We start from the raw sequence: 18,485 nt of genomic DNA on the forward strand, positions 1-18,485 counted from the left end.
GACAACACATGGGTATAGACGCTTTACACTGACACCAGGCGGAGGGTCTCTACATGGAGAGCAGCTGACATTTAGGCCCTGACACACGTGCTTGACACAGACATACGCAACCTACCATTCAGGATCCTAGGAAAAGATGGATGAACTTCAGCTAATAAGCTAATTATGGACAATCTCTGTGTAACTACTTAAATTTTATGCTTTTATACAATGATTGTTTTTGGTGGACTATCCAATAAACCACTAAATTGTTTATAAAAATTATTGTGACATGTTCTTTGGAATATCACATCTGGTAAGGAGACTTGAATAAATAAAAAATACAAAATAAGAATATTTAACATGGATCCCAAAGGACCTGTCTGTACCATTGGCTGACTAGACCCACCCATCGTTATACTCCACCGCAGTTTGTTTTTTTCTATTTGCCATTCCCAATGTATTGGGGCCTCCTTACATTTAAAATAAAAACAAAACATAAAAAAGTTTAGGCTACCTCTTCAGCCTCTTCTACCTACAGTGCAACGTCCATCTCCCCCTCCTCCTCCACTTGGACCTCCTGGTTTAGAATTTTTTTTTCTTCTTCAATGTTTAAGTCTTTTTACTATCCACATTTCTTGGCACGGCACTTATCCTGCTTTTATTCCCGTTTTGCTTCCTTTTGCAGCCCCCTAGCGTTACTACGACTATTTTACAGCACTGTAGTTCTGGTGTTCGGGGTGAAGTTCGGGTCAAGTTCTGATGACCAAACAGAAGTTTGGACTACAGTTTGACCAAACAAGAACATCCACAAGTCGGCTCATCCCCATATTTCAAGAAACAAAAATATATACACAAAAAGAGCAGAGACGGCATAACAAATGGACGTTGAAATAAACAAACATCTTAAAGAATGAAACCTTAATTAGATTAGGTAAGTGGTGTGAAAGTTTTATTGTCCCAATATCCATGTAAGATCAGAGACCTGGTGCCCTCCTGTCTCTGGAGCAGATTACTCAGATGTTGTAGTAAATCATAAATCCTCCTGGCAGAGTTGTTCCTGTGTGGAGGGGATCACTGAGGACATACATTTTTGTTCCCAGACCCTTTGACGTATTTGTGATTTGAAGTTGAAGTTTCAATACAACAGCTTTTATATTGTCTATGTTGAGTCCTGGACCACAGGAATGTTTGGCCAGAGGTAAAAGTTAATTTTGTCGGCAATCGTAGGGCGATGAGAACTCATCCTTGCTCTCAGTTTCTGTCCTGTTTCTCCAAAACAGAGACCCCCAATAGGACATACAGTGCACAGAATTAAGTACACCCCATTGGAAGAGGAACTTGTGAATGTCCTAGAATATTATAGTCCTGTGTGTTGTGGATCTGTATCCTGTCTGTGGTCATTACATGAGGGCAGGTTTTACAGCTCTTCACAGTAATACAAATATGTGATCAAAGCAAAGCAAATCTAAAGAGTCCAAGTGCTTCCCCCAGGACTGAGTCCTGTCCCCTCTATCACACAGTCCCTGCTCCCTCATTACCGGTCCCCAGTGCAGAGTCCCGGTGCTTCCCCCAGGACTGAGTCCTGTCCCCTCTATCACACAGTCCCTGCTCCCTCATTACCGGTCCCCAGTGCAGAGTCCCGATGCTTCCTCCAGGACTGAGTCCTGTTCCCTCTATCACACAGTCCCTGCTCCCTCATTACCGGTCCCCAGTGCAGAGTCCCGGTGCTTCCCCCAGGACTGAGTCCTGTCCCCTCTATCACACAGTCCCTGCTCCCTCATTACCGGTCCCCAGTGCAGAGTCCCGATGCTTCCTCCAGGACTGAGTCCTGTTCCCTCTATCACACAGTCCCTGCTCACTCATTACCAGTCCCCAGTGTAGAGTCCCGGTGCTTCCCCCAGGACTGAGTCCTGTCCCCTCTATCACACAGTCCCTGCTCCCTCATTACCGGTCCCCAGTGTAGAGTCCCGGTGCTTCCCCCAGGACTGAGTCCTGTCCTCTCTATCACACAGTCCCTGCTCCCTCATTACCGGTCCCCAGTGCAGAGTCCCGATGCTTCACCCAGGACTGAGTCCTGTCCCCTCTATCACACAGTCCCTGCTCCCTCATTACCGGTCCTCAGTGCAGAGTCCCGGTGCTTCCCCCAGGACTGAGTCCTGTCCCCTCTATCACACAGTCCCTGCTCCCTCATTACCGGTCCCCAGTGCAGAGTCCCGATGCTTCCCCCAGGACTGAGCCCTGTCCCCTCTATCACACAGTCCCTACTCCCTCATTACCGGTCCCCAGTGTAGAGTCCCGGTGATTCCCCCAGGATTGAGTCCTGTCCCCTCTATCACACAGTCCCTGCTCCCTCATTACCGGTCCCCAGTGCAGAGTCCCGGTGCTTCCCCCAGGACTGAGTCCTGTCCCCTCTATCACACAGTCCCTGCTTCCTCATTACCGGTCCCCAGTGCAGAGTCCCGGTGCTTCCCCCAGGACTGAGTCCTGTCCCCTCTATCACACAGTCCCTGCTTCCTCATTACCGGTCCCCAGTGCAGAGTCCCGGTGCTTCCCCCAGGACTGAGTCCTGTCCCCTCTATCACACAGTCCCTGCTCCCTCATTACCGGTCCCCAGTGCAGAGTCCCGATGCTTCCCCCAGGACTGAGTCCTGTCCCCTCTATCACACAGTCCCTGCTCCCTCATTACCGGTCCCCAGTGTAGAGTCCCGATGCTTCCCCCAGGACTGAGTCCTGTCCCCTCTATTACACAGTCCCTGCTCTCTCATTACCGGTCCCCAGTGCAGAGACCCGGTGCTTCCCCCAGGACTGAGTCCTGTCCCCTCTATCACACAGTCCCTGCTCCCTCATTACCGGTCCCCAGTGCAGAGTCCCGGTGCTTCCCCTAGGACTGAGTCCTGTCCCCTCTATCACACAGTCCCTGCTCTCTCATTACCGGTCCCCAGTGTAGAGTCCCGGTGCTTCCCCCAGGACTGAGTCCTGTCCTCTCTATCACACAGTCCCTGCTCCCTCATTACCGGTCCCCAGTGCAGAGTCCCGATGCTTCACCCAGGACTGAGTCCTGTCCCCTCTATCACACAGTCCCTGCTCCCTCATTACCGGTCCTCAGTGCAGAGTCCCGGTGCTTCCCCCAGGACTGAGTCCTGTCCCCTCTATCACACAGTCCCTGCTCCCTCATTACCGGTCCCCAGTGCAGAGTCCCGATGCTTCCCCCAGGACTGAGCCCTGTCCCCTCTATCACACAGTCCCTACTCCCTCATTACCGGTCCCCAGTGTAGAGTCCCGGTGATTCCCCCAGGATTGAGTCCTGTCCCCTCTATCACACAGTCCCTGCTCCCTCATTACCGGTCCCCAGTGCAGAGTCCCGGTGCTTCCCCCAGGACTGAGTCCTGTCCCCTCTATCACACAGTCCCTGCTTCCTCATTACCGGTCCCCAGTGCAGAGTCCCGGTGCTTCCCCCAGGACTGAGTCCTGTCCCCTCTATCACACAGTCCCTGCTTCCTCATTACCGGTCCCCAGTGCAGAGTCCCGGTGCTTCCCCCAGGACTGAGTCCTGTCCCCTCTATCACACAGTCCCTGCTCCCTCATTACCGGTCCCCAGTGCAGAGTCCCGATGCTTCCCCCAGGACTGAGTCCTGTCCCCTCTATCACACAGTCCCTGCTCCCTCATTACCGGTCCCCAGTGTAGAGTCCCGATGCTTCCCCCAGGACTGAGTCCTGTCCCCTCTATTACACAGTCCCTGCTCTCTCATTACCGGTCCCCAGTGCAGAGACCCGGTGCTTCCCCCAGGACTGAGTCCTGTCCCCTCTATCACACAGTCCCTGCTCCCTCATTACCGGTCCCCAGTGCAGAGTCCCGGTGCTTCCCCTAGGACTGAGTCCTGTCCCCTCTATCACACAGTCCCTGCTCCCTCATTACCGGTCCCCAGTGTAGAGTCCCGGTGCTTCCCCCAGGACTGAGTCCTGTCCCCTCTATCACACAGTCCCTGCTCCCTCATTACCGGTCCCCAGTGTAGAGTCCCGGTGCTTCCCACAGGACTGAGTCCTGTCCTCTCTATCACACAGTCCCTGCTCCTTCATTACCGGTCCCCAGTGTAGAGTCCCGGTGCTTCCCCCAGGACTGAGTCCTGTCCCCTCTATCACACAGTCCCTGCTCCCTCATTACCGGTCCCCACTGCAGTGACCCGGTGCTTCCACCAGGACTGAGTCCAGTCCCCTCTATCACACAGTCCCTGCTCTCTCATTACCGGTCCCCAGGGCAGAGTCCTGGTGCTTCCCCCAGGACTGAGTCCTGTCCCCTCTATTACACAGTCCCTGCTTCCTCATTACCGGTCCCCAGTGCAGAGTCCCGGTGCTTCCCCCAGGACTGAGTCCTGTCCCCTCTATCACACAGTCCCTGCTCCCTCATTACCGGTCCCCAGTGCAGAGTCCCGGTGCTTCCTCCAGGACTGAGTCCTATCCCGTCTATCACACAGTCCCTGCTCCCTCATTACCGGTACCCAGTGCAGAGTCCCGGTGCTTCCCCCAGGACTGAGTCCTGTCCCCTCTATCACACAGTCCCTGCTCCCTCATTACCAGTCCCCAGTGCAGAGTCCCGGTGCTTCCCCCAGGACTGAGTCCTGTCCCCTCTATCACACAGTCCCTGCTCCCTCATTACCGGTCCCCAGTGTAGAGTCCCGGTGCTTCCCCCAGGACTGAGTCCTGTCCCCTCTATCACACAGTCCCTGCTCCCTCATTACCGGTCCCCAGTGCAGAGTCCCGGTGCTTCCTCCAGTACTGAGTCCTGTCCCCTCTATCACACAGTCCCTGCTCCCTCATTACCGGTCCCCAGTGCAGAGTCCCGGTGCTTCCCCCTGGACTGAGTCCTGTCCCCTCTATCACACAGTCCCTGCTCCCTCATTACCGGTCCCCAGTGCAGAGTACCGATGCTTCCCCCTGGACTGAGTCCTGTCCCCTCTATCACACAGTCCCTGCTCCCTCATTACCGGTCCCCAGTGCAGAGTCCCGATGCTTCCCCCAGGACTGAGTCCTGTCCCCTCTATCACACAGTCCCTGCTCCCTCATTACCGGTCCCCAGTGCAGAGTCCCGGTGCTTCCCCCAGGACTGAGTCCTGTCCCCTCTATCACACAGTCCCTGCTCCCTCATTACCGGTCCCCAGTGCAGAGTCCCGGTGCTTCCCCCAGGACTGAGTCCTGTCCCCTCTATCACACAGTCCCTGCTCCCTCATTACCTGTCACCAGTGCAGAGTCCCGATGCTTCCCCCAGGACTGAGTCCTGTCCCCTCTATCACACAGTCCCTGCTCCCTCATTACCGGTCCCCAGTGCAGAGTCCCGGTGCTTCCCCCAGGACTGAGTCCTGTCCTCTCTATCACACAGTCCCTGCTCCCTCATTACCGGTCCCCAGTGTAGAGTCCCGATGCTTCCCCCAGGACTGAGTCCTGTCCCCTCTATCACACAGTCCCTGCTCCCTCATTACCGGTCCCCAGTGGAGAGTCCCGGTGCTTCCTCCAGGACTGAGTCCTGTCCCCTCTATCACACAGTTCCTGCTCCCTCATTACCGGTCCCCAGTGCAGAGTCCCGATGCTTCCCCCAGGACTGAGTCCTGTCCTCTCTATCACACAGTCCCTGCTCCCTCATTACCGGTCCCCAGTGCAGAGTCCCGATGCTTCCCCCAGGACTGAGTCCTGTCCTCTCTATAACACAGTCCCTGCTCCCTCATTACCGGTCCCCAGTGCAGAGTCCCGGTGCTTCCCCCAGGACTGAGTCCTGTCCCCTCTATCACACAGTCCCTGTTCCCTCATTACCGGTCCCCAGTGTAGAGTCCCGGTGCTTCCCCCAGGACTGAGTCCTGTCCCCTCTATCACACAGTCCCTGCTCCCTCATTACCGGTCCCCAGTGTAGAGTCCTGGTGCTTCCCCCAGGACTGAGTCCTGTCCCCTCTATCCCACAGTCCCTGCTCCCTCATTACCGGTCCCCAGTGCAGAGTCCCGGTGCTTCCTCCAGGACTGAGTCCTGTCCCCTCTATCACACAGTCCCTGCTCCCTTATTACCGGTCTCCAGTGCAGAGTCGCGGTGCTTCCTCCAGGACTGAGTCCTGTCCCCTCTATCACACAGTCCCTGCTCCCTCATTACCGGTCCCCAGTGCAGAGTCCCAGTGCTTCCCCCAGGACTGAGTCCTGTCCCCTCTATCACACAGTCCCTGCTCCCTCATTACCGGTCCCCAGTGCAGAGTCCCGGTGCTTCCTCCAGGACTGAGTCCGGTCCCCTCTATCACACAGTCCCTGCTCCCTCATTACCTGTCACCAGTGTAGAGTCCCGATGCTTTCCCCAGGACTGAGTCCTGTCCCCTCTATCACACAGTCCCTGCTCCCTCATTACCGGTCTCCAGTGTAGAGTCCCGGTGCTTCCCCCAGGACTGAGTCCTGTCCCCTCTATCACACAGTCCCTGCTCCCTCATTACCGGTCCCCAGTGCAGAGTCCCGATGCTTCCCCCAGGACTGAGTCCTGTCCCCTCTATCACACAGTCTCTGCTCCCTCATTACCGGTCCCCAGTGTAGAGTCCCGGTGCTTCCCCCAGGACTGAGTCCTGTCCCCTCTATCACACAGTCCCTGCTCCCTCATTACCGGTCTCCAGTGTAGAGTCCCGGTGCTTCCCCCAGGACTGAGTCCTGTCCCCTCTATCACACAGTCCCTGCTCCCTCATTACCGGTCCCCAGTGCAGAGTCCCGGTGCTTCCTCCAGGACTGAGTCCTATCCCGTCTATCACACAGTCCCTGCTCCCTCATTACCGGTCCCCAGTGCAGAGTCCCGGTGCTTCCCCCAGGACTGAGTCCTGTCCCCTCTATCACACAGTCCCTGCTCCCTCATTACCGGTCCCCAGTGCAGAGTCCCGGTGCTTCCCCCAGGACTGAGTCCTGTCCCCTCTATCACACAGTCCCTGCTCCCTCATTACCGGTCCCCAGTGTAGAGTCCTGGTGCTTCCCCCAGGACTGAGTCCTGTCCCCTCTATCCCACAGTCCCTGCTCCCTCATTACCGGTCCCCAGTGCAGAGTCCCGGTGCTTCCTCCAGGACTGAGTCCTGTCCCCTCTATCACACAGTCCCTGCTCCCTTATTACCGGTCTCCAGTGCAGAGTCGCGGTGCTTCCTCCAGGACTGAGTCCTGTCCCCTCTATCACACAGTCCCTGCTCCCTCATTACCGGTCCCCAGTGCAGAGTCCCAGTGCTTCCCCCAGGACTGAGTCCTGTCCCCTCTATCACACAGTCCCTGCTCCCTCATTACCGGTCCCCAGTGCAGAGTCCCGGTGCTTCCCCCAGGACTGAGTCCTGTCCCCTCTATCACACAGTCCCTGCTCCCTCATTACCGGTCCCCAGTGCAGAGTCCCGGTGCTTCCCCCAGGACTGAGTCCTGTCCCCTCTATCACACAGTCCCTGCTCCCTCATTACCGGTCCCCAGTGTAGAGTCCCGGTGCTTCCCCCAGGACTGAGTCCTGTCCCCTCTATCACACAGTCCCTGCTCCCTCATTACCGGTCCCCAGTGTAGAGTTCCGGTGCTTCCCCCAGGACTGAGTCCTGTCCCCTCTATCACACAGTCCCTGCTCCCTCATTACCGGTCCCCAGTGCAGAGTCCCGGTGCTTCCCCCAGGACTGAGTCCTGTCCCCTCTATCACACAGTCCCTGCTCCCTCATTACCGGTCCCCAGTGTAGACTTCTCCTCAGCTTCAGCTCTTACCTGTGGCCGCTTCCTACACAGAAAACCCTTCACTTCCTACAAGCCCCATCCTGCTCCTCCCCCCATGTGACTGATCACATGACTGTGACATCATCACAGGTCCTGGAAGCAGAACTGCAAAGGTTCCCAGAATAGAAAGAGGGATAAACTCTGCTCAGCTCCGAGAAATGTCTCTTCCCCCCCTACCGCCCCCAGCCACAGACATTTACCACTTCTCTCCCCCGGCAGGAGGAGATGTCGGAGGGGGCATGAGGGCAGTGAGGGGCATTCAGCAGACGCCTGAGACTGCATGGCAGAGACCCAAATTGGGGCTGTTCTCTGTATCCGGGGCTGTCCTCTGTATCCGGGACTGTCCCCTGTATCCGGGGCCGTCCTCTGTATCCGGGGCCGTCCTCCGTATCCGGGACCGTCCTCCGTGTCCGGGGACGTCCGCCGTATCCGGGGCTGTCCATATGTGGGGGTAAACCGCTGTTTGGACGCACGGCCGGGTTCCGAAGGGAAGGAGCGCCATTTGACTTTTTGAATGTAAAATTTGCTTGAATAATTAGCGGACACCATGTCGCGTTTGGAGAGCCCCTGATGCGCCTAAACAGTGGAAACCCCCCACAAGTGACCCCATTTTGGAAACTAGCCCCCTCAAGGATTTTATCAAGGGGTATAGTTAACATCTTGAACCCAGAGGTACGACACAGAATTTGTTTACATTAGGTCATCATATTGAATAAGTTGTCATTAGTCTTGAGCGCAAGTGCTCGCTAATTGAGTTTGCATCGGGTACTCAGATATGCACCAAGTATCGCGGGTGCTCGAGTGACATGTTCGAGTCCCCGCCCGCATGTTTCGCGGTTATTAGACACCCCAAAAAAAACAATATGCAGGGATCGTTCGTGCATGGCAGGCAATCCCCGTAAGGTTTTTTTGGCTGTATAACAGCTGCAAAACATATGAGGAGGAGACTCGAGCACCCAAACTCAAGTAGCGAGCACTTGCGCTCAACACTAGTAGCCATATTGCCATTTTTTTTCTTTACTTTTGAAAAAATCCCAATCCTAACCCTAGCACAACCCTAACCCTAGAGTTTTTTTACGCCTTTCCTCGTGCGGTATAAGTAATTGGACGTCTTTATTCTTCAGGTCGGTACGATTACAGCGATACCAGAATCATATCGGGTTTTTATGATTGACAGCTGTCACACACTAAAAGACGCTTTTTTTTTTTTTTTGCAAAGACTATTTTTTGCATCGCCATATTTTGAGAGCTATAATTATTCCGAAATTTTGGCATACAGAGTCATGTGATGGCTTGTTTTTTGCGGGACAAGTTGACGTTTTTTATTGGTACCATTTTTGGGCACGTGACATTTTTTGATCACTTTCTACTACGATTTTTGGGAGGGAGAACAAAGAAAAACCAACAATTCCAGAATTGTTTTTTTTTTTTTTTTTAATACCGTTCCGCGTGTGGTAAAATTGATAAGGTAGCTTTATTCTTCTGGTCAGTATGTTTACAGTGGTCCTATATTTATATTTTTTTTATGTTTTGGCGCTTTTACACAATAAAAACTTTTATAGAAAAAATATTTTTTTTGTATCGCTTTATTCTGAGAGCTAGAACTTTTTTATTTTTCGGCTGATGGAGCTGTATGGCGGTTTGTTTTTTGCAGGGAACAATATGACGTTTTCAGCGGTACCATTTTTATTTGCATTCTTCTTTTTGATCGCGTTTTATTGCATCGCCGCTGACCTCCATGCAGCTACCGTCGGGAGATCAGGGGCTTGGCCCGCTAATCTCCCGACGGCAAATGTGAAGGGAGGACCGGGGAGCGAGGCCGCCGGTCGGGGTACTTCTGCCGCGAGCAGCCGGAAGATGACTAGCTAGCTCCGGTCATCTCCCGGCTGTGTCGCCGCTGATCTCCCGACGGTGGCCTGCGTGTTTCAAATCTGGCGCCAATTCGCGGCCGGGCTGCGCCAGTAGCTGATTGGTTGCGGCCAGCTGGCCGTGACCAATCAGAGAAGCGGTGTTTTAAATTTCGTGCCAATATCGCTGATTGGTCACGGCCGGGCGGGTGCGACCAATCAGCGAAGCGTGTTTCAAATCCGGCGCCAATTCGCGGCCGGACTGCGTTTGTTGCTGATTGGTGGCAGCCGCCGGCCACAACCAATCAGGACAGCGGTGTTTTAAATTTTGCGCCAATATCGCTGATTGGTCAGCGAACCGTGTTAGTGAGGACCGGGGAGCGGTCATCTCCCGGCTGTATCGCCACTGACCTCCATGCGGCTACCGTCGGGAGATCAGCGGTTAGGGCCACTGATCTCCAGACGGCAAGTGTGAAGGGAGGACCGGGGAGCGGCGCCGCCTAGGCCGCCGGTCGGGGTACTTCTGCTAGCGCCGGTCATCTCCCGGCTGCGTCGCCGCTGACCTCCGTGCGGCAGATGAGCCGCTAACGGCCGCCATTTTGTTCTGAAATCCCGCGTCGCTGATTGTACCAATCAGCGACGCGGGATTTCCTGGACGGACAGACAGACGGGATAAGCCGATTATATAGTAAATTTTGGGGTGGTTGAAACACTTATGGCCTTCCTTTTTCTGCTTAATAGTTAAACAAGAGCAGAGGTGTACTATGAATGACCATTACTGTATATGGCTCATTGTACATGTCGGTGTGACAGAGCAAGCAGGGACAGCAGACCGGTGAACAACCCAAAAGACCTTTTTAGGGACTAGTGGTCGAGCATTGGTGTCTGAGTCATTAGGTAAGTTACAGTGGAGGAAAAAAAGTATTTAGTCAGTGTTATAGCAGAAAATGGAGTCCCTCAAGTTTAAAGGCCCCATCTATGCTATATAAGTCTGACAGTTATTTTAGGTGAAAACAACAGCTATGAATGTTCCTTCTTGTATCAATAGCGTGTCCTTGGGAGAAGATAAAGTGATTCTCCCTGGCCAGATGTTTCTTCTAGTGTAGCAATAATGTGTTCTTGCAGAAAGATGAAATGACCTTGCTAACTAGATAAGTCTAATTAAATATTTTAAAGCATACAGAAACTAGCTTTTTTCGCTTGTTCAGCTAAACTGTATAATCGAACCATATATGGCAAATCCGTTTCCTGCCTTTAGGGTGTATATTAGCCCTGTGTTTTGTAATAAAGTTTTTAGAGTATGTTTAGACACAAACATCCTGTCCTGTGTCTTCATTCTCTCCGAGCTCGTAATCCAAAGGATAGAAGACCCAAAATTCAGTGACGACAGCTGGCGCCCGAACAGGGACCTTGAGTTAATCTACCCAAGGGTGCTCGACCGGTCCGAGACGTGGGACGAGTGAAGCTCTCTGTTGGTGATATATACAGCGCTGAGGTAAGAATATCTGTTATATTCTACCTAATTATATCACTGCATAGAAGAGACTCCCTCACCCCCGAGCGGTCGGCTCCCCAGGTAATTCAACAGATTGTTGTCTGGCTCAGGTCCCTTTGAACCAGTAGAATCCCTCAGATAAATTGACAGTCCTGCCCTCTATCCTTTGGAGAATTTAAGAATGAAAGTATGGATCCGATGATTGTGTTGTGGTTGTGTCCCGGGATTGATGTTTTTGGTCTGTTTTTCTGGTTGGCGTATAAGTCCTAGAGAGGCTAGTAGTGGAATGGTTCAGAAACCTTTGTGGCCCATTGTCTAAGTGACCATTGTCTAAGTGACTGAAGAGTCTCTTCTAGGTGAGGAGAACCGAAAAAAATGGGGAACCAAAATGCCAAGGAAGGCATTATAGCCAAAGACTTAGTGGTACGCAGAGAAGGGAAACAGGCACTGATTGGAATTGACAAAATATTGTGTAAAGCGGGAATGAATGAGAATGGAGAGATGAATGGAGAGAAATGGAAATCCTTCTTTAACTCCTATCATGTATGGTTGAAAGATAAGGGTCTGTTAGGGACAGTAGATGTATGGATGAATGCATGCGCTTATTTTGAAGGAAAGATTGAAGAATTAGGAGACGGACGTTACAGACTGACAAAAACTGGAATGACAGATTTTCCTCCCTGTCCGCTCCCGACGTCACTCCCACCCCAGTACCAGAATTCCCAGGAACCTAAATGTTGGGTTTGCCCCAGATGTGGACAGCAGAATCCCTTGACAGTAGACATCTGTGTGGCATGTGGAGGACCGAGACCCCACCCAGCTAGACAATTCCCAATGAGGACGGTAGTTGTGCCAGGAGCACCGGGAGCAGCAGCAGCAGCAGCAGCAGTGGGGGATGCAGTGGTTCCAGGTCAGGAAGCTCGTACAATGTTAATGTATAGACCATGGAGCCCTTCAGAGCAGTTGGCGTTGATCTCCCAGCTGCCAGATCCGTCCCAGTCCCCTATGGGTTTTGCTAGAATGATCACCACCATACAGGATACGTATCATGCCACTAGAATAGATCTGCAGGGGGTAATTAAGGGAAAATTGGCAGATGAAGCCCGCTATGATAGGTTGATAGATGAGACAAAAAAACAGTATGCCAATAGGACCGGACCCGTAGATGCAGAATCTAATGATGCAGCAGCTGGAGTCCTATTCGCAGCAGCATTGGTAAAAGCATGTCAAGACAGGCAAGCAGAAAAGCAAGTTACACTAGAAGATAGAGTGCAGGGGAAGGAGGAAGATCCTAAGGATTATTTCTATGCATTAAAGAAAACCTGGTCAGAAATGGGGTTCAACCCCGGGAATAAGACTAGTGAGAGGGTATTAGCAAGTGCTTTCATGAATGGACTAAAGAAAGAGATTGCAGAGAAGGTAAAAGCAAGTAGACCGGACTGGAGATCAGTGAAGGCAGAAGATTTAGCTAGAATAGCTCAGGGGGCACAACATGACATAGCGCAGGCAAAAAGAGCTGCCAGAATACATATAGTAGAGACGACCCCCAGAAACAACAGAGGCAGAGGACGGACTGAAGGAGGAGGACAGAAACTGTGTTACGGATGTAAAAAGCCAGGACATTTTAGAAAGAACTGTAGGACCAACCCGTATCCAAATGCTCAGAGTACGGGTCCTCCAGCCGACCAAACAACGCCCCCATAGGATGAGGGTAGCTTGCACATGAACCCCCTCATCTCCTTACCCCCAACTCCCAGTTGTATAGTGCAGGTGAACCTACCAGGGGGACATGAAATCGATTTCCAAGTAGATACGGGGGCCGACAATTCAGTAATTACGCAAGGTGATTGGCCATATACTGACACTGATTTTTCACATCATGTCATTGCCACCCCCTTCAATTCCCCATCTGTCCTGCTTCCTGTCACTAAGAGAATTCCCCTGCAAATTCAAGGAGCTACTGTCAATAGCCAGCTCATGGTATCGCCCCGAGGCCAATGTAATCTTTTGGGAAATGATGTGTTGTCCCAATTACAAGCACATATTGAATATCATCCCGATGGCACTGTCACCATGACCCCAGGTTTAAAACCAAGTACCCTTTGCAAAATTATGTCACTAGATATTGCCAGCATAGAAGAGACAAATGAGTTTCCCCCGATATTGGAGCAGGCTGTAGCACATGATTTTTGGGCCTCAGACAAAACAGATGTTGGTAGGTTAAGAGTTCAACCAGTAATGGTGAAATTAAAACCAGGAGCCATCTTGCCTCAACAGAGGCAGTATCCCCTTAGCTCGGCTCAGGAGAATGCCATAGCCCAGCAGGTCCAAAAATTACTACAGAGAGGAGTCCTAGTCAAAACCCAGTCCCCTTACAACACTCCCCTGTTCCCAGTAAAGAAAAAGAGTGTGCCAGGACAACCAGCCGCATATAGAATGGTCCATGACCTCCGGTTGGTTAACAAAGCCACAGAACTTCTAACACCAGTTGTGCCCAACCCGCATACTCTTCTGTCACAGATACCTTCTAACTCTCTTTGTTTTTCAGTGATCGATTTGGCAAATGCATTTTTCAGTGTACCATTACATCCTGACTGCCAGTACCTGTTTGCTTTCACATTCCAGGGTAGTCAATATACATGGACAGTGTTGCCACAGGGTGCCCAGAATTCACCCACAATGTACACTGCAAGTCTGCAGGAAATACTGGAGGGATGGTCTGAACCACATATCGTTGTTTTGCAATATGTCGATGACCTGCTCATTTGTGCCCCCTCCAGGAAACAATGTCATAGTGCAACTATATCGCTTATGTTGTTTCTCTATCGCGCTGGCTGCAAGGCATCGAAAGATAAGCTTCAGTTTTGTAAATCTTCAGTCACCTTTTTGGGACATTGCATTACACCAGGAGCTCGTCATTTAACAAATGCACACAAACAAGAAGTACAGGCATTCACCGTCCCCATTAATGTTGCAGCCCTCAGAACTTTTCTTGGACTTGTTTCCTAATGCAGACAGTGGATTCATGCCGTCTCTATTTTGATGCAGCCCCTCTATGACTGTCTTACTCCAACACCTTTTGTACTAACACCAGAGGCAATTGTCACGGGTGTGTCGCCACGAAGATCGTCACGATTACACAGCCTGACTTCTCGCAGCTGACTTTTTGGTGCTTTGTGTTTTCGGCAGTGAGGGAGTTAATTCTCTCTCTCTCTGTGCTAGACGAGGTCCAGCCTCGCCCAGCTGCAATCAATGCTGCTGTAGTGAGTCTCCTTCAAATGCCTGCTGGTCTGTTTGGGAAGTGTCGGTGAAAGCATTTCATACAGACTTACAGAGCGGATCGTGGTATTTGGAGTTTCTGAGATAAGTGTATTTGGAGTCTTTTTCCCTTCCTCGCTTTATCATTTATCTCCTTTCCCGTTGGTGTTCCCTCTGTTGTAGTTGTGTAGTTTTTGTATGCAAGGTGGTTTTGGTTTTTCCCTTGTACTGTCTCGTTCGTCTAAGTACTGTGTGTGGGAATATTATTACTTGTCCTCTTTTGTTGTGATCGGGGTCCTTCTCAGGACTAGATTACTTAGGTGCAGGGATCCTCAGGAGGTAGGGGTTACGCTGGCGACCTGGACCTCTGTACCTTTAACAGTACCTCCAGGTTGAGGGATTAGTCAGGGCCCCAGCTTAGGGTCAGTTTAGGCCCCCTACCTCCAGTATACAGAGACAGCATGACAGCAATAGACTGTTTTTATTCTCTCAAGAACCGTATTTTGGCCGCTCCAGCTTTGGGTACCCCTAATTATGAGCTCCCATTTACTCTGTACCTTCATGAACAAGCTGGACATGCAGCAGGAGTTTTAACTCAAACACACGGTGATAATCAGAGACCTGTTGCCTACTTTAGTGGCAGATTGGATGCGGTAGCCAGAGGTGCACCATCCTGCGTACGTGCTCTGCATGCTGTTGGACTATTACTCCATAAATCCGCAGACATTGTTCTTGACCACCCGCTCACCGTTCTAACACCTCATGATGTCTACACTATATTGAATCAAGTGCAACCCGCTCACCTCTCAGCAGCACGTCATCTCAGGTTACAATGTGCACTGTTAATGCCTCCCAATGTTTCTTTACAGAGGTGTACTACCCTGAATCCAGCAACTTTGTTACCTCTCTCGGATCTAAAGGAGGAGTCAGGTACTGTGCTTTTTAAGGAAGATCCAAGAGAGGAAGTTCCTCATGACTGTGTACAAATGATGGCACAAGAAACGGCAGGTTTACCTACTGTATTTGAACATGAATTACAAAATGCAGATTTTGAATTTTTTGTAGATGGATCCCGTCATCAGGACGATTCAGGTACCTTCCATACTGGATATGCAGTTGTCTCCCTCAATGCAGTAATCAAGGCAGAACCAATGCTCCCATACCAGTCGGCTCAAGAAGCTGAACTTATGGCCCTAACCGAGGCCTGTAAACTAGCGGAAGGTGGTATTGTTAACATTTACACAGATTCTAGGTACGCATTCGGTATATCGCATGATTTTGGTCCCATATGGAAGTCAAGAGGTTTCCTGACGGCAGCAGGACACCCCATTAAGAATGCTGATGCGGTCCAGCAGTTAATTGATGCGCTACAACTACCTAAACAAGTAGCTGTCATAAAGGTAAGAGCACATACCAGACGCACCGACCAGGTAAGCAGAGGAAACGCGATGGCAGATGCAGCGGCAAAAACAGCAGCCTGTAAGCCGCAACAAGGGTCAGCAGTACGTCAGTTAAGTGCCCCTAAAAACCCCTTTGTGTCGGAGGACATCTTATCCCAAATGCAGGCTCAGGCTCAAAAGGAGGAGGTTGATAAGTGGTTAAAGGAAGGTGCATGCCTGAATGAAGCAAATGGGGTATGGGGGAAAGGGACACGACGATGCCTTCCAAGGGCACTGTACCCAGCAGCTGCCCAGATACTACATGGGCCGACACACCAATCTAAAACGGGTGTGATGAGTGTGATGCAGAAACATTGGGTGGCACCAGGATTCTCCACCTGTATTGAAAACCTGGTACAAGGGTGCATGATATGTGCTACACATAATCAGGGTAGAGTAGTTAAAACACCACCCAAACACACCCCCCCGGCCCCTCTATCCATTCCAGAGACTGCAAATTGATTATATTCAGCTGCCAAAGTCAGGATCATGGGAATATGTGTTGGTCTGTATTGATTTGTTCTCAGGATGGCCAGAGGCTTTCCCGATTGCCAAAGCCACGGCTGCGGCAACCGCAAAGAAACTGCTTGCGGAGGTGGTCTGCAGGTATGGGGTACCAGAGGTAATTGAGAGTGACAGAGGTACACACTTCACAGGTGAAATAATGAATGAAGTCATGTCAGCTCTAGGAATTCAACAAGCATTCCATACCCCATATCACCCACAAAGTAGTGGTAAAGTGGAAAGACTGAATGGGACATTGAAATTAAAAATTCAGAAAGCCATGGCTGAGACAGGAAGACCATGGCCGGACTGTTTACCACTTGCTCTGTTTTCAGTAAGATACACGCCTAATAGAAAGACTGGACTCTCTCCATATGAGATATTGTTTGGCAACGTACCCAGCCTAGGGTGTTTCTATCCGCAAGCATTAGAAATGAACAACCATGTGCTAAGTTCCTATGTGAGGGCTTTACACAAAAAGATTAAGCAAGTACATGATAATGTCTTCAGTTCTCTTCCAGATCCAGATCAAGACGCTAGCAGCCATACGCTGCAACCTGGAGACTGGGTGGTTATAAAAAGACACGTGAGGAAAAGCCTAGATCCACGGTTTGACGGACCCTTTCAAGTTCTGCTGACCACAAGTACAGTCGTTAAGCTAGAGGGAAAAGAGACCTGGATCCACGCGTCCCATTGCAAAAAGATACTAGGAGAACCAGCGGACAAAGAATGATGACATTGTTTATACTTACCTGCATCCTTGCGACCACAGGTGCATGGACTAGGTTAGGCACCATGGATGGAGACGACAATAGATTCATTAGACACCATCTTGCTCTAATCGATGGACTAAAGGAGCAAAACCAGACCATTGCTAATTGTTGGATATGTACACATGCCCCTGTGACATCCACTAGCATACCCTTTCTCGCTGTCCCAGTCTCATGGGAAGAGATAAACTTTTGCGTGAACTGTTCAGATACTTTGGCCAATAATTCCACACAGAGATTTTCCTTTCTAAATCCCGCAAATTGGTTTAAAGGTATTGGTGGGTGGTTGGCTGGTATAGTACAAGCTATTTTACAGGTTTTGCTAATGTGTCTTGCGGTTTATTTGGTTTTTAAGCTTTTTTTAATGTGTATTCAGCGTTGTACTAAAAGAAAACATAGAAATTCGTATTGATAAATGAAGGAACAAAAGGATGGAATGTTATAGCAGAAGATGGAGTCCCTCAAGTTTAAAGGCCCCATCTATGCTATATAAGTCTGACAGTTATTTTAGGTGAAAACAACAGCTATGAATGTTCCTTCTTGTATCAATAGCGTGTCCTTGGGAGAAGATAAAGTGATTCTCCCTGGCCAGATGTTTCTTCTAGTGTAGCAATAATGTGTTCTTGCAGAAAGATGAAATGACCTTGCTAACTAGATAAGTCTAATTAAATATTTTAAAGCATACAGAAACTAGCTTTTTTCGCTTGTTCAGCTAAACTGTATAATCGAACCATATATGGCAAATCCGTTTCCTGCCTTTAGGGTGTATATTAGCCCTGTGTTTTGTAATAAAGTTTTTAGAGTATGTTTAGACACAAACATCCTGTCCTGTGTCTTCATTCTCTCCGAGCTCGTAATCCAAAGGATAGAAGACCCAAAATTCAGTGACGACATCAGCCACCAATTGTGCAAGTTCTCCCATTTAAAAAGATGAGAGAGGCCTGTAATTGACATCATAGGTAGACCTCAACTATGAGAGACAAAATGAAAAAACAAATCCTGAAAATCACATTGTCTGATTTGGAAAGAATTTTTTTTCAAATTTTGGTGGAAAATAAGTATTTGGTCAATTACAAAAGTTCATCTCAATACTTTGTTATATATCCTTTGTTGGCAATGACAGAGGTCAAACATTTTCTGTAAATCTTCACAAGGTTGGCACACACTGTTGCTGGTATGTTGGCCCATTCCTCCATGCAGATCTCCTCTAGAGCAGTGATGTTTTGGGGCTGTCGCTGGGCAAAACAGACTTTCAACTCCCTCCAAAGGTTTTCTATAGGGTTTAGCTCTGGAGACTGGCTAGGCCACGCTAGGACCTTGAAATGCTTCTTATGAAGCCACTACTTCATTGCCCTGGCGGTGTGCTTGGGATCATTGTCATGCTGAAAGACCCAGCCATGTTTCATCTTCAATGCCCTTGCTGATGGAAGGAGGTTTGCACTCAAAATTTCAC

General features: G+C 50.4%; 2 protein-coding genes across 4 annotated transcripts in view; one reads left to right on the forward strand and one right to left on the reverse strand.

Annotated features, from left to right (window-relative positions):
• Nucleotides 1–7,778, reverse strand: part of LOC141270720 (uncharacterized) — a 47,159-nt gene extending 39,381 nt beyond the window's left edge. For all 3 annotated transcript variants that reach the window (XM_073680815.1, XM_073680814.1, XM_073680813.1), the window contains exon 1: nt 7,711–7,778. The gene's annotated coding sequence lies outside the window, so the exon portion shown is untranslated. The remainder of the gene's footprint in view (nt 1–7,710) is intronic.
• A 24-nt stretch (nt 7,779–7,802) lies between these two features.
• Nucleotides 7,803–17,767, forward strand: LOC141270757 (uncharacterized). The gene is made up of 2 exons (XM_073680869.1): nt 7,803–8,391; nt 15,189–17,767. The coding sequence occupies exons 1-2, from the start codon at nt 8,290–8,292 to the stop codon at nt 16,218–16,220; spliced, it is 1,134 nt and encodes a 377-aa protein (XP_073536970.1). The 5' UTR covers nt 7,803–8,289; the 3' UTR covers nt 16,221–17,767.
• The last annotated feature ends 718 nt before the right edge of the window (nt 17,768–18,485 follow it).

The sequence above is a fragment of the Phyllobates terribilis genome, unplaced genomic scaffold (genome assembly GCF_046119375.1).
Source record: "Phyllobates terribilis strain yellow unplaced genomic scaffold, ASM4611937v1 Scaffold_5__5_contigs__length_657084704, whole genome shotgun sequence".
NCBI lineage: Eukaryota > Metazoa > Chordata > Amphibia > Anura > Dendrobatidae > Phyllobates > Phyllobates terribilis.